We start from the raw sequence: 24,969 nt of genomic DNA, 5'->3' as shown, positions 1-24,969 counted from the left end.
CTTCTTTCTTTTCTCCTTTTTGAGAGAGTTGGGTATGCTGAGGAATAGACACAGGACCTGAATTCTATTCTAAATATCTGAACCAAGTCTTCTTGGTGCAGAATGGGTGTTTATTACATTGTCCTCTGTTCTTGCCCCTATCTTTTTTCCTTTTTCTGTGCTCACAATTAAATGCAACAAACAAAACAGAACACCAAGGCCGCATAGTGGATTCCCAGGCTGCCCTGGCTGCCCTCCGCCAGCAGACAGGCAGATCTACACAGAGGCGCCAGCCTTTTGAATACGAAGATTTGTCTACAAAAAAAAAAAAAAGAAAGAAAGAAAGAAAGAAAAAAAAAAACCACGCCAGCTCAGCCACTTGCCCTCTACTGATTGAAAAGACACAGCTCTGAAAATGTCGTTTTTATGTTTACAGAATGCTTCAAGTCCATTTTCTGAAGGAAGTAAGGAAGAGGGCAAAGTAAGGGGCAGAGAGGGGAGGGGGGAAGTGGGAGAGGAAGAGTGAAAGACGGATTGAGCAAGAGGAAAAAGAAACACAACGCTCTATGTCGGCGACAGCAAGGCTCTACGTATTAGCCACCCAGTTCCTGCCTCCCACAGGCTGGGTATGAAGGATAGAGAGAAAGGACAAAAGCGCCTGGGTCCCTCGCCCAAGACAGAAGGGCCCCTAAGCCTCCTTGCAAAAGAACATGGTGTTCTGCGATACTCTCCAGCAGCCCCGGGTTACTTAGACAATGGCTAATGGGATTTGCCTTTTGCCAAGTGTGTCTAAATGGTTCCCTTAGAAAGGCATTTTTAAACAGCTTATAGGGCCCCCAATTCCCCAGACTGTACAGAGTACTGGGAGCAGGGAGGCCTGTGGGGGAACCCAGCTCTTTCAGGGAGACAAAGGCGATGGAGGGAAGCCAAATGCCAAATCCTCAGTGAGCCGGGGTGGCCCCATGATGACTTCACACAAACCCAGGGCTGAGTCCAAGGCATCTAAAGGGGGCCAGTGACCAGGCCACTGGCAGCTGCCAGCCTTTGGTCCATCTAGCATAGGGCAAACTTGTCAAGACCTGAGACATAGCTACCCTGTGCCAGGGCGCCTCACTGCCTGTGACACCTCAGCTAACTGTCAGCATGTGGACAGGCCACTCTGGAGGAAGACTGGAAGACTCTTTCTCTCTCTCTGGTATAGGGACACTCTGGGCATAGATCCCAAGACACTCGGAGGCCATGCTCCTTTTGTATTAGGTATTTTCACCCAAGCCAGTCAAGACAATAGGGAGGACCTGGGTGACTGTCAGATCAAGTCTCAGTCTCTCTCTCTCTCTCTCTCTCTCTCTCTCTCTCCTCTCTCTAACAAAGACCAGGTGGAGGTAGCTCAGCCTGGGTACCGCTTAGGGAATGTTCTAGCACTTCTCTGTAAAGCTATTTCATCAGCCTGGCATGGCATGGCAGCACACACCTATAACCCTAGCACCTGGGAGGCAGAAGCAAGTGGAATATTACTGTAAGTCTGAAGCCAGCCTGGTCTACATAGCAAGTTCCAGGCCAGCCAAGGTTACATAATGAGACCCTGCTTAAAAACAAAACATAAATAAATAAATAGGTAAATAATAAAGGTGTGTGCCCTGTGCCTGTGATCTCAGCACAGGAAGGCTGACATAGAAAGGTTACTATGGCCGGGCGATGGTGGCGCACGCCTTTAATCCCAGCACTCGGGAGGCAGAGGCAGGTGGATCTCTGTGAGTTCGAGACCAGCCTGGTCTACAGAGCTAGTTCCAGGACAGGCTCCAAAGCCACAGAGAAACCCTGTCTTGAAAAACCAAAAAAAAAAAAAAAAAAAAAAAGAAAAGAAAAGAAAGGTTACTATGATTTTTAGGCGAGCCTGGGTTACATGGTGAATTCCAGTCCAGCCTAGGCCGTAGAGTAATGCCTTGTCTCAAAACAAACCGAAACAAAACAACCAACCATGGGAGAGCTGGCTCAGCGGTTAAGAGCACTGGCATAATTCCAGTGGACCCAGACTTGAGTTCCAGAATCTGCATGGTGATTGACAGTCATCCGCAACTCTGATTCCACAGAATCTGACTCCCTCTTCCTGCCTCTGAAGGCACCATGTACACATGTGGTGCACAGACATGTGTACTAGCAAAATACTCCCATATACAACAAACTTTAGGAAAGGGCTGGAGAGATGGCTCAGAGGTTAAGAGCACTGACTGCTCTTCCAGAGGTCCTGAGTTCGGTTCTCAGCAACCACATGGTGGCTCACAACTATCTGTAATGAGATCTGGTCCCTCTTCTGGCCTGCAGGTATACATGCAAACAGAACACTGTATACATAATAAATAAATAAATTAAAAAAAACTTTAGGAAAAACCTTCTAAAAATAAATAAGTAGAAGTTCAATAAATAAATATATAGCAAACAAACAAACAAATAAATAAAGAGAAATTCAAATATACCACCTGCTTGAGAAGCTCAGCTTCTAAGAGGTGCTATGAGATAATTTCCTAGAATAAATCCCTATAAAGTGGGATTTCTTCTTTTTAAATTTATTATTACGTTTTTAAAGATCTATTCATCCACACTCACTGCTGTATATGAAGAACAGGAATTCTCAAAAGCCTGATGCTAAAGCCACGTGATAGTAATCTTCACCATCAACTTGGCCGGGTTTGGAATCACCCGGGAGACAGGGACCACCGCTCTCCGTGTATCTGTGAGGGCATGTCTATAGAGGGCTAACTAGAAGACTCATTCTGAATATGGACAGACCATCCCATGGGCTACGACCAGGACAGACTGAAGTGGAGAAAGGGCAAAAGTCAACAGTGTGTCACCATCCCTCCTTCTCCACCACCTGAGCCATGGGGCTGTGAATTGAGTGGCTTGGCCACGCCTTCCTTATCACCTGTCTGAAGCTGAGAGCCTAGGTAACTGGTCCTCCTTACGCTGTCTGTCACACTGATGAACCGTTAACACAGATGAAGATGGAACACTCAATGTCACCAGAAGAGGCTGCCACTGGAGGACAACATCATCCCTGGGGCTCAACCAGCCTATCAGTACGTCTTGCCTGTAGTCTCAAGAAAGGCCTCAGTTGCCGGGCGGTGGTGGTGCACGCCTTTAATCCCAGCACTCGGGAGGCAGAGGCAGGTGGATCTCTGTGAGTTTGAGGCCAGCCTGGTCTAGAACAGGACAGGAACCAAAAAGCTATGGAGAAACTCTGTCTCGAAAATCAAAAAAAAAAAAAAGAAAGAAAGAAAGAAAGAAAGAAAGAAAGAAAGGTCTCAGTCACAAGTTAGGGCCTATGGCATGGCTTTGAGGACTATGAACAGTCACAAAGAGACAGCCATGTCTCCTTTAAGTAGAAAACTGAGTCACTTTTAGAGCGAGGAAACTTAATCCCAATGGTGGAAAAGTCAAAACTCAACCCCATATATTTCTGTTTGTTTTTGTAGTGCAGGGAGGGAGCCTAAGCAAGCACCTACCCTTGTCTTTTCCAAGAAAGAACCTATTGAGCTACAGGAAGGAGCTGTTTTATCTAGCATAGGGAAGAGTCTAGCTTGTTTCTGTGATATTATTATTTATTTCTGAACAACACTGTAAGGCAAATCCAGTGGTCAACACCTTGAAGAAACGTCTTCAGCTGAAAGATAGTATGAGTGTAACTCACACATAAAGACACGGACACGCAGACACGGACATGCAGACACAAACACGGACACGCGGACACGCGGACACGGACACAGACTTGTTAGGAGTGTTTCATCTATATTACTTCTCAGCAATTTTCTGTCAGAGGTTCATCATGCCAAATTTGCCGAGGAGGAAACGGAAGCTCAGGGACTCCAAGCGACAGAACCAAAGATTATCCTTTAGCCTGCATGACAGTGACACCTTGGAGGGGAGATGCTGGTCCAGCAGATTTGGAAGCATGTGCCATCCACATCAGAAGCACCATTCGAGGGGACGAGAAGCACTGTTTTACTGGAGCAAGCACTTAAAAACACTACCCCACCCCAGAACCCCAAAGTGAGCAGCAGTAATGAGGTATAAGTCATCTTATATGCCATAAAATTCACCCCAAGTTCTCTTTAAAAAGATTTACTTTATTTTTTATTTTATTTTTTATTTTATTTTTCGAGACAGGGTTTCTCCGTAGCTTTTTGGTTCCTGTGAGCCTCCTGATATGGATTCTGGGAACTGAACTTGGACTCTTTATAAGAACAGTGCAAACTCTTAACCGCGGAGCCATCTTTCCAGTCCCTAGGCCCAAGTAATCCAGAGATCAGCTTGCCTCTGCCTCCTGAGTGCAGAAATTAAAGGTGTGCACCACCACTGCCTGGTCCAAGTAATTTTTAAAACATGTGAGGAACATGAACACTCAGAAAGTAAAACCTAGTTTTTTGTTTGGTTGCTTTGGTCTTACTGAAACCGAGTCTCCCTATATAGCTTAGACTACCATGGCACTTGTAGGGCCCTGGTCTCCCTTATTCCTGGGGTGCATTCGCGGGGACAGTTTATGATCAGCTAAGCTTCCTGTGTGTTTCTGTGCTCTCCACCTGGAGGTTAACTGCAGGGCATTTACTCCATTGTTAATATGGTAATTTCCCACCTGCCTGGGCAGAGATCCTTGTGCAGCAGTTAGATACATAAGGATTTCCCCAAGTCTGAATAAACTGGCATTCGGCTGATCTCCTTTCGAATGACCCTGGTCTCTCTGTGTGTTCTTTCAATCTCCAGGCCCTTGCTCGACTCGCGTTCGGTACAATGGCGCGCAAACTGTACCAAGGGTGTAACACAAAATCGGGTGTTACAGCACTGGCGCTCCTCCTGCCTCTGACTTCTAGATGCTCGGGTTACAGGCATGCACCACCATGCTTTGTTTCAAAGATATTCTTTCTCTGCTAAAAAGGAGGCCAGGATATGGAAGCCCAGATGGGCAGGTTTCCATCCAGGCTGCACAGAGTTCAGGCTGGGATGCTTACCTTGGATCCCATACAGTCGGTTGAGACGTGACCGTCGGGCCTCATCAGTGTAGGGGACAGCGAGCCATGGCATCTCACTGAAGTACTGCTTGAAAGACTCCTCCGACCTACAGAAAGATGTGGAGAAAATGTCTTTCTCTTGTGTGTATTTCTACTCGGTCCTTCCTGCCATTACTGTCATACCAGCACCTACAAGGGTTGAGGTTCCTAACATCAAGCTCCTAACCTAGCGCCGCAGGCACCAGAATACAGGTGTTCGCTATTCTACCCATTCTGCTGTTCACCAAGAAGCAAATGAGTCCACCCACGAGGTGGCTCCCAAACCATGCCAGGCCATGCCAGCATCCTACAACTATGCCTATGCACAACTTTTCATCATCAGCACAGACATGTTTGGTTTTTAAAAGGTTCAGACTGAATACACACCACGATTGTGTTCCCGTGTACCCCTAGTTTGCATGCAGAGCTGCGGTGTGCACAGAACTAGGCACTCGGAACCAAGCCTACACCTATGACTGTACGTACGAGAAATGTTCGGGAAGGTAAAGACACTGAAGCTACAGAAGCACATTAGGGCTGGCTACGGCCATGTGCGATGACCAGGAAGGGCAAAAGGGAGCCTTCTACATGATGGAAATGTCTGTATCTTGACTCTCTGACAATAGTGACATGGGTAAGCATGTGGGGCAAAGCTCAGGGAACTACAAACCTAAAATGGATGCAATTTATTTGTATAGACATTGTGTTCAATAAAGATGATACAGTTTAAAGCTTTAAATGTCTTCAGGCTTGTCTCCAGTCCATTGCACTGAGACCAGGAACTGTGGGGTGGGACCATGAGCCAAGAAATAGCACAGGAAGTACAATGTCAAAGCTACAATGTGGCATCTTGAGAGTCTATGTGGCCAGGACTTCAAGAGGCAGAAACTCCTGATGTCGGTCCGGATCCTGATTGGAGCGCTAAGCTGAAGACTATGTATCAATGAATGGACAGGTGAGCAGCAGAAACCACTGAGGCTAACGAGACAAGGCTCTGGAATGAAAAACTACACCGTCCTCAGTTGGGTGATTGATTGATTGATTCCTTCCTTCTTTCCTCCCCCCACCCCCTCCCGTCTCTTTCATTTGTTTTTCCTAGACAGAGTTTCACTGTGTAGCCCTGGCTGTCCTGAAACTCACTTTGTATACCAGGCTAGTCTTGAACTCAGAGATCTGCCTGCCTCTGCATCCCAGAGTGCTGGGATTAAAGGCGTGCGCCACCACTGCTTGACTTACGTGATTTCTTTTCCACATGCATTAAAGTAGCCTTAGATAGAGTGTGTGGCCAGGTTGAAGAAAATGAATACATATCCTCACAAAACAATCACATCATGCTAGTCTCTAGCTTGCTTCCATCCTCCATATTTCCCCTTCACGATCTAGAAAGCTGAACCAAAACTGCAATCTTGATTTCAGCTGACCACAACCTGGACTGAGACGTGCCTCAGTGTTTGCTGTAAGGTTTATCTGAGTTACTTACTATCCCAGATTGGTCTTCCCTGGGCTCTACTCTATGGCCTACACTGAGGAAGACATATGACATAAAAGAAATGGGGAGAAGCCATTATCGGAAAAGCGGCGTAGCGCGGACACTTCAGGGGTACACAGTACCTGTCTGCGCTGACGAAGATGATCTCGAACTTCTGGCCTGCTTCCTTGATCTTCCGGTAGGATTCCACCAGCACTCGGGTGAGGCTCCGGCAGGGTGGACACTGAAAGACAAGAGCCCCTGCCATATTACAAGTCTCTACTTCCAGCACTGGCCACTGGGGGCCAGGTGAGAAGGGTAGGGCTGGGACAGCAAAATCCAGTTTATGCAAGAGCTAAGTAAGCTTGCATCTCTTCCTAGCAATCAGTAGGCACACACACAGGCCAGCCTAGGCAGTGTGCAGCAGTTAGCTGTGAGATACCTCCCCTTAGGGAGCCTGAGAAATCTAATCAGGATAGCTGCGGAGAGGTCGTTTTCTTTTTCTTTTCTTTTCTTTTCTTTTTTTTAAAGATCTATTTCTTTATTATATATACAGTGTTCTGACTGCATGTATGCCTGCAGGCCATAAGAAGGCACCAGATCTCGATACAAACGGTTGTGAGTCACTGTGTGGTTGCTAGGAGTTGAACTCAAGATTGGAAGAACAGCTAGTTCTCTTAACCGCTGTTCTCCAGCCCAAGAGGTCGTTTTCTTGCTGCCACCATCCATAGCTTGAGCATTTACTGTCATCGATGAGCAAGGAAAGGCAAAGCCAGGGAATGTCTGTCAGAGTTCCCCATCTTGCAAAGACTAGCACTCTTGACCCAGTGGTGACTCGCTCACTTCCTTCAGTCTAAACTAAGGAGAGACCAAACACTCACCCAGTGCGCAGAGAAATAGACGCCCACGTGAGACCCCTCCAGGCTGCTGCTCTCCAGTGACTGCCCGTTATTTCTAAGCAGGGGCCCTGCAACAACTTCCCGGAAGGGCTTAGGTCCCCAAGGGAATTCCAGACCTGAAACAGGCAACAGATTGCGAGAATGTCAAGGCTCTTTGCGGTGGCCTGGGACCTAGGAGTCCTCAGGACTACAGGCACAGCTTTGCCACCATAAAGTATTTATTAGCCTAGCCAGAGGATCTGCAGCCAACGCAGAAACAAAGGAACTCAGGCTAGCAAGATGGCTCCGTGGCTAAGGGTGTCTGGAGCCAGGCCTCACAGCCTGGGTTCAATCCCTGGTACATGTGAAGGAAAGAGAGAACAGGCTCTCAAGTAATAACCTCTGATCTCTACATGTATGCAGGGGCATGTGTGCGCCAACAAACACAATACAAACATACACCAAACAAGCTGTTAGGAAATGTAATTAAAAAACCAGAAACTCGTCCATAGCACAGCTTCATTACCGCCTAAGCAGTGGTTCCTGCGCCGGGAGGGTAAGAAGGCCCCTCTCCAAACGGCTAGCTGCAGATGCAGAAGCAAGGTTACAGACGGACAAGCAGAACAGAAAGGAGACCAGACCAGAGCCGACCTCCTAGGTAACTGACAGAAGGCTGGGTCTCTGGTACCTACATCAGATACTACCCCACCCAGATAGCTATTCAATCCCATCCTGCCAGCTCCACGGTTCCCAGCCCGGAATGTATACCAGAACCCACTGTAGGCCACGCCCCCAGAGACTCTAAAGCAACAGCCTGGGCTGGGGCCTAGGGAACCAGTGAAAACTGAAATGTAATAAAAATGGACACTTCCAAAACCCAGATGGTCAGCACTGACACTTAGGCTCCCAGCAGGAGGAGGAGCTAGCGTGTTCCCAGCTCACAGGGTGGTCCAAGGCCCACTGCCTCAAAATCGCCTGAGGGGCCAGGGATGAGAGCCCAGTTAAAAATGCAGGTGTCCATGCCCACCCGGAAACCAGAGGACACAAAACACCAAGAAGCCGGTGGTGAGGCTGCCTAGACTGCTAATCTTGGGAGTTGGTGGGGTATGAGTTCACCGTGTCCTGACTTTTACAAAGGGCAATTCTCCTACATAGGAAATCTCCCTCTACCCACCCCCTTCCTTTCTCAAGCCTCACGACACAGTTCTGACTAGCCTGGACCTCACTATACAGATCAAGTTGGTCTCATTTTACAGAGTGCCACCATGTGCCTCTGTCTCCCAAGTGCTGGGATTAAAAGGTGCCCTACCACACTGGCCTTGCTATCAAAGCTCAGGTTGACTTTGAACTCAGAATCTTCATAGCCTCCAGAATATCAGGGCTTCAGGTATATACCACTATATCCAGATCTCTCTCTCTCTCTCTCTCTCTCTCTCTCTCTCTCTCTCTCTCTCTGTGTGTGTGTGTGGGGGGGGTTATTGTAAAACTTTGTGACCAAGGATGAATCCTTGCAGCTCGTATTTGGGTAGCGCAAGAAGAGAAGTGCCGACCTTGGCCAGACCCCGACTATGTGGTCCAGGCAGACTTCCGGTGCATGGCCAGCAGCCAGCAGGTCAGCATGAGCAGGGCCATTGGGAACTGGGACTTAAACCACATCAGGCAAGGCAGTGCACTCACCACTGAGGCCAAGAGAACAATACAGAGATGGAGATGTCAGTGACGTGGTGAAGCATTCTGAATCCAAATCTGAGATTCAACCCCCCCCCCCCCTGTGCCCCAGATAGGGTTGGTTCCTCTGGGTAACCCTGGCTGTCCTGGAGGGCACTGTGTAGACCAGGCTAGTCTTGAAATCACAGGAGATCTGCCTGCCTCTGCCTTTTGAGAGTTGCAGAATATTATTTTAAGATGTGTTATATTTACTTAATGATGCAAAGATGTGTTGCATTTTTTTATGTTGCATTTGTTTAACTTTGTGAAGTTGGGTAAAGCTAGCCGTGGGGGCGGCCGGGTGCCGGGGACGCAGCCCCGCCGCTCTTATTACTACAAGAGGCAAAAGGTGGCCGGTATAATTACGATAAGAAAATATGGCTAGAAATAAGCCAAGCTAAATCTAGTCATTCCTAAGAAAGAATCCATGTGTGATTTATTTGGGAGCTGAGTGGCAGGCCCTCCAAAGAGTAAAACCACTACAAAAAAAAAAAAAAAAAAAAAAAAGCCTAAGTGCTGGGATTAAAGGCATGTGATACCTCTGTCTGGCTCCAAACTTTTTTGACAGTCATGAAATTTCAGATTTCAGGCCTCAGTGATCAAGAGACTGAGACAGGAAAAGGGCACGGATTTGGAGCAGCCTGGGCTATGTAGCAAGTTTCAAGGTAGCTTGGGTAAATAATGAATTCTTGACTAAATGAATGAATGAATGCTGGGCTGTGGTAGCACACCTTTAATCCCAGCACTCGGGAGGCAGAGGCAGGCGGATCGCTGTGAGTTTGAGGCCAGCCTGGGTTGTTACACAGAGAGACCCTGTCTCAAAAAACAAAACAAACAAACAAACAAAGCCCCAAGGTTTTATTTTGGAGGTTAAGGACAGTCATTAGTGACATATATGCAAATATCCCCAAATCTAAGAAATCCCCAAATCCAAGTCTTTCTGTTCCCAATCCAACTGAGGACCGAACCTAGGAATACCCGCCTCGGGTACTACCCAGGATGGATTCAATTCCACCACGTCATCCCAGGATTCTCAAGTGGGGAGGGCCAGTGAGATTGTTGGGCAGGTAAAGGCGCCTGCTGTACACTCAAGGACTTTGGATAAAGGACACTCTATATTTTATTTTTTATTTCCCTGTATCTATATATCGTGAACGTGGAAGGACAGTGGACAGCTGATGGGGGTTGGTTCTCTCCTTCCACCATGGTGGTTTTCTCTCCTTTCACCATAGGAATGGAATTCAGGGTGTCAGGCTTGGTGACAAGCGCCTTTACCCAGTAAGTCGTCAGCCCTTTGCTCTGTGTGTGGATGTGGCGCGCGTGTGTGTGTGTGTGTGTGTGTGTGTGTGTGTGTGTATATATACCTATATATGTATGTGTGTGTGTGTTATATGTTTTGTTTTGTTTTTGTTGAAACAGGGTGTCATTGTGTATCCCTGGCTTATCTGGAACTTGCTGTGCAGACCATGCAGGTCTTGAACTCACAGAAACCCACCTGCGTCTGCCTTCTGAGTGCTGGGATTAAATTATACACTGCCACGCCCAGCTACTCTTATATTTTAAGAGGACTCCTCCTATACATATGCAGACTCTTCTTGTTAACGTGGCCGCGGCCACAGAAACAGCACTAGGTTCAGTATCTGGGCTCTTGCCGCTTTTCAACAGCCTCCTCAGCCCTCCAGCTGAGCACTCCTTCCCAGATCCCATCTGCTTTGGCCCAGGAATTAATGTCACCCTGGAGGGACATTCTGAGCCTTTAAAAATCTTAACCATGACCTGGAGAATAGAGTAATTTCGTCCCGACAATATTCTCTAGTCATGTAAACCTACTTAAAGCACTTCATTAGTACTGATGTCCAGGAGGGGATAGAGTGGGGCTGGGGAGGGGGCGTCAGGCACATCCAACCTACCTTCTGGGTCGTCTCGGATCACCAGGAGCCCATTTCTGCACACAACCTTCCCTGTGGTAGCATTTAGGAATATCAGCGATGGAATGTTGGAGATTCGGTATTTGTTCCAAAGTTTAAGCTATAAAAAGAAAAGCAGGATAAGGTGGTTAAACCCAATCCAAATTAATTGCAGAGTTCTTTCAAGTCCCTCAGCCCCAGGAAGAGATGAGTGGAAAAGCATTAGAAGGGAAAAACGATACGGGAATAACTGACTCAAATCAGAGCTGCCGGGCAACAGGGCTGGGTTAAATTATAACCCCAGGTGCCCCTGTGGTCCTGTAGGGTGTGGGGGCCTAGAAGGTTTGTGCTGTGACAAAGGTGGAACATTGGTAGAGGGACATTTAGTCTCTTATCGGTCCCCAGGGAACATCTGACAGTCACAATAAAGAACTTCCATCTCTGGAGAGCAGTGGGACTTCTCCCAGGTGACCTGGGAAGGAAGGGAATCAGCTCCACCCAGCAGCAGGCAGCAAGCAGCAGCCGGTCACCAGCCAGGGAGAAGGGAACAAGTTTCCCAGCAAAGACAAATCGTTCAAACGTGCGCCACTCTCTGCACTTGTCCAGGCCTGTGATTGGAATAGCATCCTTGCTATATATGTGTACCATTTGTCTTGTGGAACGCAGGCAAAAAACTGGTCCCAGCCCTCAGCTCTCAGTGCCACTCCAAACAGCCTCCAGGCTGCTGGCTGAGTGTTGATGTTGGCAGGGAGAACCTTTAGGTCTAAGAAGGACACTGAGAACCTGGGAACATCAAAGCCCTGGAAGAAGCCAGATTTTTGCAGGCTCTATTGCTTGTTCATGGCCATGGGGTGAACACCCTTTCAGTGGGCTGCTGCGTGCTCTGAGATGTAGCTACCAGGCCCGAGCGCCAACACCATGAAGAGCTCCAAACAGAAAGAAGCAAAAGACAGGTGCACAAGGGTTGTAGGACTCCCTTGTGGGGGATCTGGGAGTCCAGGCAGGGAGGTTTAGCCACTGGCCAAGCAGGGCAGGGATGTGTAGAAGGGTAACAGCCCCAGAGGTGAAGGTGGTTGCACATAGCAAGGAAAGGGGTGAGCGGTTGGGGCTCAGATGGCATTTAGTACAATTGCAGGCGGAGGATCTGCCAAGAAACGGAGGCTTCTCAGCCTATAGAGACACATGGCTTGGCGGAAGGGTTATTGGATCCTGCTTCAAACTGGGTGGCCGTGCTTGATTGCTTACCAGCCCCACATTTCCGGTGGGGGCTCAAAAGCAACCTCTTCACAAGGGTGGCTGTGAGCAGCTGTGCGCAGCTTCCGACCACCACTGCGTCACTGCACAGAAGCCTGACCTGGGCTCAGATCGAGCATCCTTTATTGTTATTGTTTTGAGACCAGGTCTCAGCACGTAGCTGAGGTTGACTTAGCGTTAGTGATGAAACTCAGGCTAGCCTTGAACTCTGATCTTCCCGCACCAGTCCTAGCCATTGATGAGATTCCCCACCCCACATCACCCCGATTTTCTGAGGCAGAGTTTCTCTGTGTAGCACTGGCTGTCCTGACACTCACTCTATAGACCAGGCTGACCTGGAATTCTGAGGTCCACCTGCCTCTGCCTCCTAAATGGCACCCAGGATATTTATGAGACACTTCAGAGATTGACAACAAACAAGACACTCCACTGGGATTATTAACTTAAACTTCCTGTGCCAGAGGCCAACCAGGCTCCCTAAAGGTGTCCAAGGCAGGGGAGGGTTGTGCACTAGAGCGATGGCTTGGCTTCACGATTGTGAGGACTGGATTTCAGACCCTAGCATCCATGTGACAAGCCTGCTATCCTTAGATAAATACCTGTAACTATAATTCCAGTGGGAGCAGACAGAAGGATCGTGGGGCTTGCTGGTTTCCAGCCTAGATGAGACTCGAGCCCCAGGTATAGAGAGAGGCCCTCCCTCAAAGAGATAAGTGAACAACAGGGGAGGGACACAATACCTTCTTCCTTGTGGGAACACATACCCACACATTCTCTGCCCATACATACACAGGGAGGAAGGGAGGGAGGGAGGGAGGGAGGGACGGAGGGAGGGAGGGAGGGAGAGGGAGGAGAAAAAAATTTAAACAGAAAGGTTGAGATCACTGAATTGAAATTTTTATTGTTTAAAATGTAATTTTTGAGGGGGGGAAGTCAGCCACTTCAAAAAATTGGAAAAGAGCCAATAACAAAAATGAAGAGTTAACCCAGGATCCATCGCTTGGGAAAGCTGAGACCACACTCTCTCCTGGCAGCAGCAAGGGAGAGAGCCAGTCTGTTTCCTAGCTCCCGTGCCAGTGCTATCACTGATGCCAGCGTTTCCAATCTGATAGAGAAAATGCACCTCACTTTCCTGGCTACCTGGGAAATATTTCTTTACACTGTGTGAATATATGTCACTGTGGCTGGGTTAATAAAGAAGCTGACTGGCCAACAACTGGACAGGTAGAGGTTAGGCGGGACTTGCAGACAAAAAGGGCGTGAAGAAGGGGAGGAGACTCAGAATCGTGATCAGGCAGGGAGAGAACCAAGATGAATGTGCTGTGCTGAAAGAAGGAACCGCCGTGTGGCAGAGGGTAGTAAGAAACACGGGTTAATTTAACCTATAAGAGTTAGCAGCAAGTCTAAGCTAGCGGCCGAGCATTTATAATTAGCAAGTAGTCTCTACATGGTTATTTGGGAACTGGCTGGTGGGACAGAAAAGCCTGCCTATAGCTATTTTATTCTAACTGATGTTAGCACGCACATGGCTAGTAACGAACTGTCGGCTCATGTAAAGCTAACGACTCATCGGGCTTTCTTTTTCTGTGTTTTAGAACTGGCAAGGCTGAGATTCACTATGCGGCTATAAACTGAGTGCTTACTATGTGCGAGGTCTTTTCTAAACACAGGAGGCATGAGAAAGAACAAGGCCGATGAAGTTGCTGCCCTGAGTAGAGCTTCTATTCTCATGGGTGAAAAAGACGATAAATAAGAATAAAAATGGAACAATAATTTTAGACACTTGTAGGGACTGGAAAGAAATCCTTGCAGAGAAAGAGTAAAGGCAAGCTTAGAAGAATGGACCATATTTTAGTGAGAGGCACTATCTCCATACATATACAGACACACAGACAAACATACATACACACACACAAGTACACATGTATGATGAATGACACGAGGACGCAGACTTCTAACAAAGCAAGTTACACACATAGAGAAGGCCACCTGCAGCCAAAGGAACCTGTAAAAAGGCAGGAGGCTGGCTGCAAGGCCCAGAGGAGATGCAGTCAGAGCTACAGCCCTAGTCCCCTACCTAGGTATCTTAGGAAAAGAGGGCCAGGGTGTATCTCAGTGGTAATAGACAGACAGGTAGGTAGACAGATTAACAGACAGGCTGACTGACCAACCACCTGGAGTCCAATCATATATTTATTTTAATTTTGTGTATGTGTTTGTATGTGTGTCACATGTATGCAGGTACCTTTGGAAGCCACAAGAGGGTGTCAGATCTCCTGGTACTGGAGCACAGGTGGCTGTAAGATGCCTGACATGGGTGCTAAGAACTTAAGCAAGTGCTCTTAACTACTGAACCATTTCCCCGGTCCTACCCTTGTGAGTTTTTTTTTGGGGGGGGGGGGTATAAAAAACTAACAATGAAAGCAAAAAGAAAGAGTGACATCAGTGTCCAGGCAACCTGGGCTCTAAATGCTTGGTAGAGATGGTGTACTGCCAGACAAGAAGAACTCAGTGCACACTGTTCTGCCCCCTGTCAGCACAGATAGGTTTTCTCGAAGGATCCATCATGGGGAACTAAGAACTCTGATAACCCTAGTCTTCCCTCCTACCTAGTGGGAAGTGTTCCTTCCTTGGGTCTCGGGAGGGCAGGAGGGTAGCAGGTCGTGACTCCTATTCCCAATGATTGTTGGGTCTTTCTTCCAAGTGCAGGCCTGGCTTAGGGGAACATCTGCTGCTTCCATGCTTAGAAGGGATTGAAGAGCCGATCCTTTCACAGCCTAACCCATCGTGCTCTAGTTTAGGACAGTGATTTATTTAGGAACTTCCTCATCAGTGAGCTCTGTCTGTGGCCCAGCACAGGCTTTCTCAGGCCAAGACCAAGGTCGCTCGGCTTAGAAACAGTGCAGAAGGCCCAGAAACAATCAGTCTGACCTTTTCTTTTTCAATATTTAAATTTTATTAATTAATGAATTTATTTGTGTATGAGGTTTTTTTTTGCATGCCATTTATGTCTGTGTACAACATGTGTGTCTGATTCCCCTTGGAGAACAGAGAGGGTGCCAGATCTCTAGGAACTGGAGTTCCAGAATGTAGTGTACTTTCAAGTGGGTGCTGGGAATCGAACCCAGGTCCTCTAGAAGGACAGGCAGCGCTCTTAACCACTGAGCTATCTCTCCAGCCATTCTTTTCTTTTTTTAGAATTCCCACGCACATGCCCACATCTGTGATTGTGCACGACTTGTGTGCTGTGCCCATGGAGGCCTGACGAGGGCATCAGATGCCCTGAAGCTGGAGTACAGGGAGTTGGGGGTCTCCAGATGTGGGTGCTGGAGTCACACTCAACATCCTCTAGAAGACCCTCTTAACCAATGTGCCATCTCTACAGCACCTCGCCCCCACACCTGAATCAGATCTTAATACCTGACTAGAAAGCTGGCCCTTAGGTTGAAGTGGTCATCTTTGCCTCTGCTGAGGGCTTTTACCACACTGAAGGATATGAGAAAAGCTTGAGCTTCAAGACGCATTCACTTGCTAGGCAGTGGTGGGGCACGCCTTTAATCCCAGCACTCAGGAGGCAGAGACAGATGTATCTCTGTGAGTTCGAGGCCAACCTGGTTTACAGAGAGAGTTCCAGGACAGGACAGGCTCTAAACCTACAGAGAAATCCTGTCTCAAAAAAAAAAAAAAAAAGAATTATTCACTGTGCCTTAAGGTCCATTAAAGGTTTCTCAGAAGCCTCTAAAAACAGGCTTCTTAACCATTGGAAGGGGAGGTCATGCATACACTTCCATTGTAGAAAAATATACATTTGGGAGGCAGAGGTAGGCGGATCTGAGTTCGAGGCCAGCCTGGAACTACAGAGTAAGTTCCAGAACAGCAAGGACTGTTACATAGAGAAACCCTGTCTCAAAACCAAACTAACCAAACAAAAAGAAAGGAAGGAATGAGGGAGTGGGGGAGGGAAGGAAGGAAGAGAGAGAAAGAAAGAGAGAGAGAAAAAGAAGTGCACACACTGGAAGTCTGTGGGTAATATCACGGAGCTCAAGAATCCTGAAGTCCACTGGTGGGACCTGCAGAGCTACAGTATGTCTGTGGGGCCCCAACAAAGACTCTTTGTGTTAACAGAGTTCATACTGGACCGATCTTGACTCTGATACAACAGGGACCACCTTTACGCCCGCCATTCAAATGTCAAACAGAAGCAGCACCTGCCTAAAACCTAAGCCGCTAGCATGAAGTGGGTGGTAAATGCCAAGGTTCTGCTGTCAGTGCCTAATGAGTGACCACAGTGTCCAGACCTCGTCTCAGGGCAGTGGTGATATCTAGATAACATACTGCTGCTAGCTCCTTTGTCTCAGGGCAGTAGTGATACCTAGATAACGTGCTGCGGCTAGCTCCTTCATCTCAGGGCAGTGGTGATATTTAGATAACGTGCTGCGGTGAGCTGAGTGCACTTTTAAAAAAGCACCCCGGCAGCCATGAATAGTGGTGCACACCTTTGATCCTAGCACTCAGGAGGTAGAAGCAGGTGGATCTCTGAGAGTCTGAGACCAGCCCCGGTCTACACGGAGTTCTAGGACAGCCAGGGCTACAAAGAGAGACCCCTATCTCCAAACCCATCTTCCCAAAGAAAGCACCTCCAAAAGTGAGCTCATATTCTTGTCAGTATTACAATCGAGTAGGTGGTGTGTGTGTGTGTGTGTGTGTGTGTGTGTGTGCTGAGGACTGAACCGAGGGTTTCATTTACTCCAGGCCAAGGGCCCTGCTACGGAGCCCCAGAGCCCCCAGAACCCCCAGAGCCCCAGAACCCCCAGAGCCCCCAAAACCCCAAGATTGAATCCTCAGTAGTTCATCATCTAAAGTTTCATCTGAGGAGGAAACATGTCAGCACAGAGAGAAAACAGGCCACCTGCTGGCCGGGAACCTCACTCCTCTTCAGTGGGCAGGTCACACCTTCTTAAGAGCACACCATATACCCTCACCTCATCGTGCGTGAGCCCAAGGAAGGTGTCACATGTGGAAACACTTTCACTGTAAGAGCCGGATATACATGCTATGCTTCATTAACATTGGGATCCAATTTAGGCTCACTTCCCCCTTGTCTTGTCAGCGTCCTCTTCGAAGAACGCTGCTTCGTCAGCTTTGTTTTACAGTTCATCAATCGAGTGCACAATTAGTAGGCTGTAAATGAGATGACTTAGGGGATGGGGGTCTCTTCCCAAAGCGGCTATTCTGCCAGGAGCACCTTAGGCAACAGGAGACACTTGGAGGCCCTGTTTTACGTCAGCTATTTGTAGTTGCCTCTTAACTCAGCCTTACTTTCAGATTTTCTAATTGTGTGTGTGTGTGTGTGTGTGTGTGTGTGTGTGATTTTCTTTTCAAAAACAGAGTGATACTATGTTGCTCAGGCTAACCTTGAACTCCTGGTCTCAAGTCGTCTTCCTGCCTCATCCTCCCATGTAGCTGGGACTACAGGCATGTGTCTTCATGCCCTGCTGGAATCCTTTTGGCTTTTGTCTCTGTGGTTTTGCTACGTGAACCCTGCCACCACATCTGACTCTGGAAGGAATTCCTACTTCGTTTCCTGCCTCTGGCTCAAACGACTGAAGGCATGGAAACAGCGCAATCTGATGCAGGCAGGCGTAGGAGGGAGGGCGTGCTGAGTCAGGTTCTCCCCGTCCAGCTGCCTCTGAACCTGAAGGCTGGATGGAGGGTAAGAGCTCACATGCCACTGGATTCGGGAGATTTTTGGAGCCAGTCAATGGCAAAGTAAGCATTTTAATGCTTTTAAGTTGGTGCTGGTGGTCAAACTTGGGGCCTTAGTTATGTCAGACAACAGTACTCCTGAGTTACATCCCCAAGGCAACGTGTGAATTTAAAAAGGGTCACATCCACGGTCACTGCTGCAGTTGGAAAGTGCCAGGGACTTTTCCCAGCCACATCTGTCCTCTCTCTGGTGACTATCCTGGCCATGAGTCTACCCTAGGTTCATTCCAATGGCGTCTGCCACTCATAGGATCTTTTCCTTCCCGTTTCCTAAAGGCCAGGTGACTGCAATAGAATAGGTCACAGTAAACCCCTAGCCCTTAGAGATCTAAATGTTGAGACATTAATGATTAGGACTGGGGAGATGGTTCACTGAGCAACAGCACCTGATGCATAAGCATGATGACCTGCGACAGGATCCCCGGCATCCGTGGGACTACAGGCAGGTGTAGTTTCAGCACGGGGATCCACAGAGGATCGTTGGTCATGTTGGCCAGCCAGTCTAGACAAAACACCTGCATGATCCATTTCTGGGAGAGTCCCTGACTTAATAGAGTAAGGTGGGACGTGATAGAGCAGGACACCTGACATGCTTCTCTGGCCTATACAGGCACACGAGTGCATGCACTCACACACACGCACGCACATGTGTATAGGCACATGCAACCCTTCCTTCTCACACATATAAACATCACCTGAAGGCTTGATCCTTAACCCCCCCCCACACACACAAATAAACAAATATCAAATGATTAGTTAGCCAAACTCAGAAGCAAGGAAACACAAAGCAATGCAGGAAAGGAACAAAGAGGCAACATTAGCTCAACTTGGCAGGAATCACAAGGGATGACCAAATAGGCGATCCAGTTTCTAGAAAATTCCAGTACTGGGCCTGATGGCAGGTTCTGGTTCCAAGGTTGTGGTTGGAACTATCAGCCCAGGGATGCTGGCCAGAAAATCTCTGATAGCGAGCCGTGAAGCAATGCAGTAACCATCACAAGGGGCAGGCCCGGGACTGGTCAGCCTGTGAAGATGCAAGCAGGAAGAGAGCTCATTTAAGCCACTCCATTAGCCGTGCTGAGGACGCTTCTGGGAAATGAGACTTGGTGATTTCGGAGAAGGCCCAGCTCACAGTGTGACCCCGGATCTGCTAAGCTGAGGACTGGCTCTTGCACTTGACAGAGGGGCTGAGGCTTTTCTTTCTCAACAGCTGCTGCAAATCTATGGGATGAAGCCAAAGCTAACACAGATGTAGGATTAATCAGCAAGCTGCGTGGTCAGGTCAGCTGGAGCCTTCTCAGGAAAACGCCCCCTGCCCTTCCACCCCCTGCTGACTGCAGTCAAGCCCACCCTTTAGGGCACTCAAAAACAGAGCCTTGCCTGCACGACCCACCTTCCTAAACAAACACAACCCAAGGCTAGGAAAGGGGCCAAGAGTAAAATACCCCGCCTCCCACCTACCTTACAGATTCTGGAGCTAAGATGCCTGTGTCTGAAGCAGCTTAGCCTCTCAGTGATCTCAGGGCAAAGCAGCTAACCTCTCCCTGAGCGTCCTCATCTGTAAAATGGGTTAGCAGAGCCTGCAGGTACGGACTGTGGTGAAGAATGGATGAGTTACGCTGAGTGCTCAGACCACAGCCTGGCCCAGGTGAGTGGGTGTGGAAAAGACGGAGGCTCACACCTGACTTCACATGGATCTCACCGCTGCAATCCCAACACCGCCTCTAACTGCTCCTGGAGACTTTGTTCTAGTCCCAGAGCTCAGAGCAGATTTTTGATCTCCTTGTTCCTACAGCATGATCCCCAGGATGTGACTTGGATGATGGCTGGAATCTGAACAGCCTGGTAGAGCTGGTAGCCAAGAACAGTGCTCAGTGTGTTGTGTATTCAATGAGAGGCGGGTGAACTGACAGAGGGATGGAATAGAAGGAGGGAGGGAGAGATACAGGGTACTTTGCCCCTGTACCCGATGCCCTTTGCATCCTTCCTTTGTCTGGAGCTGGCCCAGAAAACAAACAGCATGTAAGACCAAGGAAAAGATGCGTATAGATGGGGCCAGGCTAGTCAGATCCACCACTGCCCTGTGAGAACTCAGTGGCCTCCCATTGCTCACTTTGTAGACTAGGCTGGCCTCAAACTCTGCCTCCAAAGTGCTGGGATTAAAGGCTGTGCCACCACACCTGGCTAGGCTAAAGGTCCCTTTTAAATGTGCTAACATTTGCTGGATCATGGTGGCACATGCCTTTGATCCCAGTATTTAGGAGGCACAAGATCTCTGTGAGTCTGAGGCCATCTTGATCTACAAAGCGAGTTCCAGGACAGCCAGAGCTGTATAGGAAGACACTTTCAGGAAAAGAAAATAAAGATGCTAAAATTCAAACCCCTCTGAATTCCTCCAGTTGAGGGCTAGCTTGGAACACTCATCACCTAATTCTTGGAATATGGCATCATTTCCAGCATTTAAGGAGAGCCATTTATTTACCAATCTGTCCGATTTCCTGCCTGAACGACTCGATGACTGGGGAGGCTCAGTGTTCTGAGACTACAAAGGGGCATATGGCTTCCAGGATCTTCCCCGCCAGCAGCCAACACCGCAGATGCAGCCTAGGGGAAGTGGCCGGGCTTCCCCATGCTGCAGTTCCCACAAGCTGACAGAGGGGTTGCCGACAGCCCATCTGGTCCCCAAACCTCTGTTGGGCAGAGTGGTTTGGAACACCCTTTTAATAACAGGCTGGAAAAGCTAAAGAAATGGCCATAAGTTTCCTCTGACAACAGGACAAATAGCCAGTCTGAGGCCCCAAGGGCAGTCACGTCTAGTGGGGGATAGAATTTCTGTGGCTTGTGTCATTGCGGATCTGCTGATAGAACTGGAAGAGTGTTCATGTTCCCGACATTCACACCAAGCAGTACTCTATTGCTTAGACATGAGGACCTTGGTCTGTATCCTTCTTTAAAAGACAGGTCACCACCAGGTAGTAGTGGTGCACACCTTTAATCCCAGCACTTGGAAGGCAGAGGCAGGCGGATCTCTGAGTTTGATGCCAGCCTGGTCTACAGAGCCTGGCTATACAGAGAAACCCTGAGAATGATGGACGACCATTTTGAAAGAGGACCATGCCTTGCAGATTTGGGGATCTGCTTGTCCAGGCAAGGTTACCTCCTACCTGTTCCCCCTTAGCTGGAAGGTGGTAGATGGAACCCATTTACCCCAAATGACCCAGCCCTTGAGGCTCCATAGTAAGGATCCGGCAAACATTTATAAGAGCAAGTAAAAAGGCTTTGCAAAAAATGGGCCAGTGAGGCTTCTCTGTTAGTTGTTTTTGTTTTTAAGATTTACTTTTATTTTACATATATGGGTGTTTTGCTAGCATGTATGTCTAAGAAACACGTGTGTGCCTGGTGGCCCAAGGGCCAGAAGAGGGCATCAGATTCCTGGAACTGGAGTAAGGGACAGCTGTGAGCTGCCATAAGGGTGCTGGGAATCAAACCTCCATCTTCTAGAAAGGCAGCCAGTGCTTTTAACCACTGAGCCATCTCTTCAGCTCTTCCAGCATTTTAAATTGAAAAATAAATCATACCAAGAAACCTGTGTCTGAAAACAGACACCCATCTGTTTCCTCTCAGAAACAGTGTTAGCTCTGGGGACAGCACCACAGGGCTCTCCCAGATGCCTCAGTTCTCACCCACTGACAAGCCAGGGCCTCACCGCTGCGGGCTGATTTCCTACGAACCTTCAAAGAGCCCAGCACTTGCAGGGAGCATGTCTCATGTTCTGCTGCCCCTCAGCCACTCCACTGCCGCCGGGGAAGGAGACACAGGACAAACTGGAGGCGAGGGATCTTTAGCTGTGATCCACCAAGTCAACAGGGAGAGGAAATCCCATCCTTCCAGAATGCGCCCACCATCACGCAGAGCTTGCCGCTGTAAGTCCATTTCAGTCCTCATTGAAAGAGTACTGAGAAGTTCCGCGCCCTGATAAGCCTCTCCACCGATGCAACAATCAAAACTGACCAAATCAAACCAAATTATAAAAAGTCCAGGTTTAATGGGTAAAACTCTCCAAGATGGCTTTCCACACCTCTTCACACACACACACCTCCCCCTGCCCTGCCGGAGAGGAGACGGGAAAAGAGGGACCAAAAAAACAAGTGTCTGTTTTCTGGGGTACAGTTTAAATACCCTGTGGGAGTGGTCTTGAGCATCTCTAGAGGAGGGGTCATCACTTGGCTGGCTTTCTGAGATGTTGGCAGGGTTTGGAGAGGAATGCAGGAGGGGGTTTAGGGTGGAACTTCCACTAGAACATTCCAGACTCTGGGTATATGGATGCCAGGGGCTCGTGGCGAAGCTTCCACCCGAACATTGCAGACTCTTTGGGTATCTGGGTGCCCGGGGCTGGAGTGAAGCTTCATCAGAACAAGTACCTACAGGGGACCAATCCCTTCATCTTTAGTTCCTTCTGTGGAAGGTGCTTAAGAAACACTTGAGATGTCGTCTTCAGGCCTACAGAGTGTGCTAGCTGCTTCGCACACATGACTCCACAGACGAAGCCCGAGAACCACGCGAGCCACTATAGCACTTCACACATTCACCATGGTTCCTAAACAGCTACTCACTGAGCTGCACTCCAAACCAGAAATGGAGCAGATAGCCTCACCAAGTTGTGCAGCTTCCAGGAGATCAGGAATGCGATTGCATAACGCCTCCTAAACCAAATGCTATAAATTACAAGCCAGCGGGCCCAGCTTTTCCATGTCGGCTCTCCAAAATGAAAGTAAGAGCAGGAAGCGTGGTTTGTGTGAATGGCAGCGAGGTTTATCCTTTCAGCGCCACCCATACCTGTCCCACCGTGGAGCCATTAGCACTCAGTGCGGCACTCTTTCCAATCTCCTTCTTGATTGTTATGTCATCAGGGGACAAAATCTGTCCCCTCTGCCTTCTCTGGCTGCTCACAGAGCTCTGTTTTCTTGGCAGAACTTTCTGAGTACCCAGTTATAAATCCCTTGTTACCACTTTCCTGCTTCAGGAAGTCCCCACTGAGCACAGGCCAAATGACAAGGAGGGGAAGCATTTACAATGATGTGAGAAATTCCCCCGTCTGCAGGGATGGAGATCAAAGATAATCCTAAATGCTGGGTCTGCGAGGAGCCTGGCATGTGAAGGCCCTCCATAAACTGGGCTGGATTGGTCCAAGATGGTAACATCACCTCACTGAGAAGCCAGCATGCTAGGTGCCTCCTCGGCTCTGAAAACACCATCAGCCACACTGCCACGGGCCAGCTGTGTCCAGAGTGAAAAGCTCAGATCCCATCCTAAGAAGCTGTGATTGCCACGTCCCAAGATGCCTTTATATAGAAACAGACTGTGGCCTGCATTGTTCCCCTTTCCCAGTCCTTGAAAGGTTCCACAGCACAATGAAATAAGGAACAGCAGGGAGAAAGAGAGGGAGGTAAATTGTTTGGAAACTAGAAGACGGGGTGGAAAAGATGAAATTCAAGACAGATGTGTGTGAGCCACAAACATATGTCCTCGAATCGATGCATCCAAGGGATTCGTGTAGAATAAGGGGAAAAGAGCAATGTACGAAATACAGAAATAAATACAGAAACAAATACAGGAGTAAGTGTGGAATGTGGTGTTGCGCTCCCCTCTTCTCACAAAGAAACATCAATTTACTTCTCTCTTTTTGCTAAATGATGCCATCCTAAAAATAGAGTCTGAGAAGGATCGACGATGAAACACTGGTAACGAAGCAGAGGTTGACTCAGTCCCTGTCACTCTCAAAAGGATGTCAACCACCAACAATTTATTTCCAATTACTGAGTGTTGTTGTTTTGAATCTCTAAAAGGCACTGATGCAAATAATAGTATTTGCCAGGTTCATGCCTAGCCATGACCAAGCAGGAAATTTAAATGGGCGTTTCCATCAAGACATAAACATTTCAGACTCAGGCCGGAAAGCCATTTTTACAATGCAGTAAACAGCTAACTCAAAGCCGCCCCCCACCCCCTGCCACACACACATAGAGTTGCTTCCAAATGCCCCATGGAGAGAAAGAGAACATAAGTAGCCAATTCCCCCGGTTAATGTCTCTCTGTTTAGGATGAAGGTGACGAGAAGGGGACAGGGTTCACCTGGACGATCGAGCACCGCATCTCAGGATGCGGTTGGCGGAAACTCCAGTCCGTGCCATGCAAACGCCTTATGCTTTGCCATCAATAGGTATTTAATGAACTACTAAATCCAACTATTTGCGCCAGACGGTGTGGGGACAGAAATGTAGACGGGACTCTCAGCCTTTAAGGGAAGAGTAGAGCCTAACAAGTATGTAAGCCGGTTTCCTCTTAGCCACTTTCTATGAGGTGTCTGTCCTTCCTGCCCCAAGTCACACCACCAGCAGCGAGAGCCCAGCTACTCACTTCTTCCCTGAGCTCCAGCCCAGGCCACAGGTGACTAGAGCAGGTACATATATGGACACTTGGACTTAAATGGGATCATTCTCTCTCCTGGGAATGTAGACAAGGAAACAAAGATGAATTCAGTAAGATGAGAGGTGTGGGGGTTGGGGAGATGGCTCAGGGTTCAGTCCCCAGCATGTACATGACGCTCACAATTGTCTGTGGCTCCAGTCCCAGGTGGCTCAGCACCCTCTCTGCCTGCCGGTGGTGCACAGACATAAATGCATGCAAAGTACTCAAACACATGAAACAAAAATAAATTTAAAAAAAGATCAGAGGTATTGCAGGCTGCCGGAGGACACCACATTGATCCTTTTGGCCTTGGGACAAACTCTCCCTCCAAGCTCTTGGCCTCTTGCAGCGAGTTTATCTCCAGCGAATGATCATTTCCTAAGTGTAGTGGGCACAGGAGCAAGGGAGATGCTGGTAGATGCCAGGAAGAGGAAGACAGGCCAACGCTCAGGGTAAGGGCAGACAGGACAGACAGGAAACAGCAGGAGGGAGGGGTGGCA

At 48.4% G+C, this 24,969-nt stretch overlaps 1 protein-coding gene across 1 annotated transcript in view; it reads right to left on the bottom strand.

The window, feature by feature from the left end:
- Nxn (nucleoredoxin) overlaps positions 1-24,969 on the bottom strand; it is a 147,293-nt gene that overhangs the window by 10,685 nt on the left and 111,639 nt on the right. The window contains exons 2-5 of the mRNA XM_041665704.1: positions 10,985-11,102; positions 7,371-7,504; positions 6,633-6,733; positions 4,983-5,089 (exon numbers count right to left, since the gene is read on the bottom strand). Coding sequence (XP_041521638.1) covers positions 4,983-5,089; positions 6,633-6,733; positions 7,371-7,504; positions 10,985-11,102 — 460 coding nt within the window. The remainder of the gene's footprint in view (positions 1-4,982; positions 5,090-6,632; positions 6,734-7,370; positions 7,505-10,984; positions 11,103-24,969) is intronic.

The sequence above is a fragment of the Microtus oregoni genome, unplaced genomic scaffold, assembly GCF_018167655.1.
Source record: "Microtus oregoni isolate MIOR12 unplaced genomic scaffold, Mior012 000015F_ref0000493, whole genome shotgun sequence".
NCBI classification, from domain to species: Eukaryota; Metazoa; Chordata; class Mammalia; order Rodentia; family Cricetidae; genus Microtus; species Microtus oregoni.
Note: the sequence above shows the minus strand (reverse complement) of the source record. Positions and strands in the feature narration are given on the sequence as shown.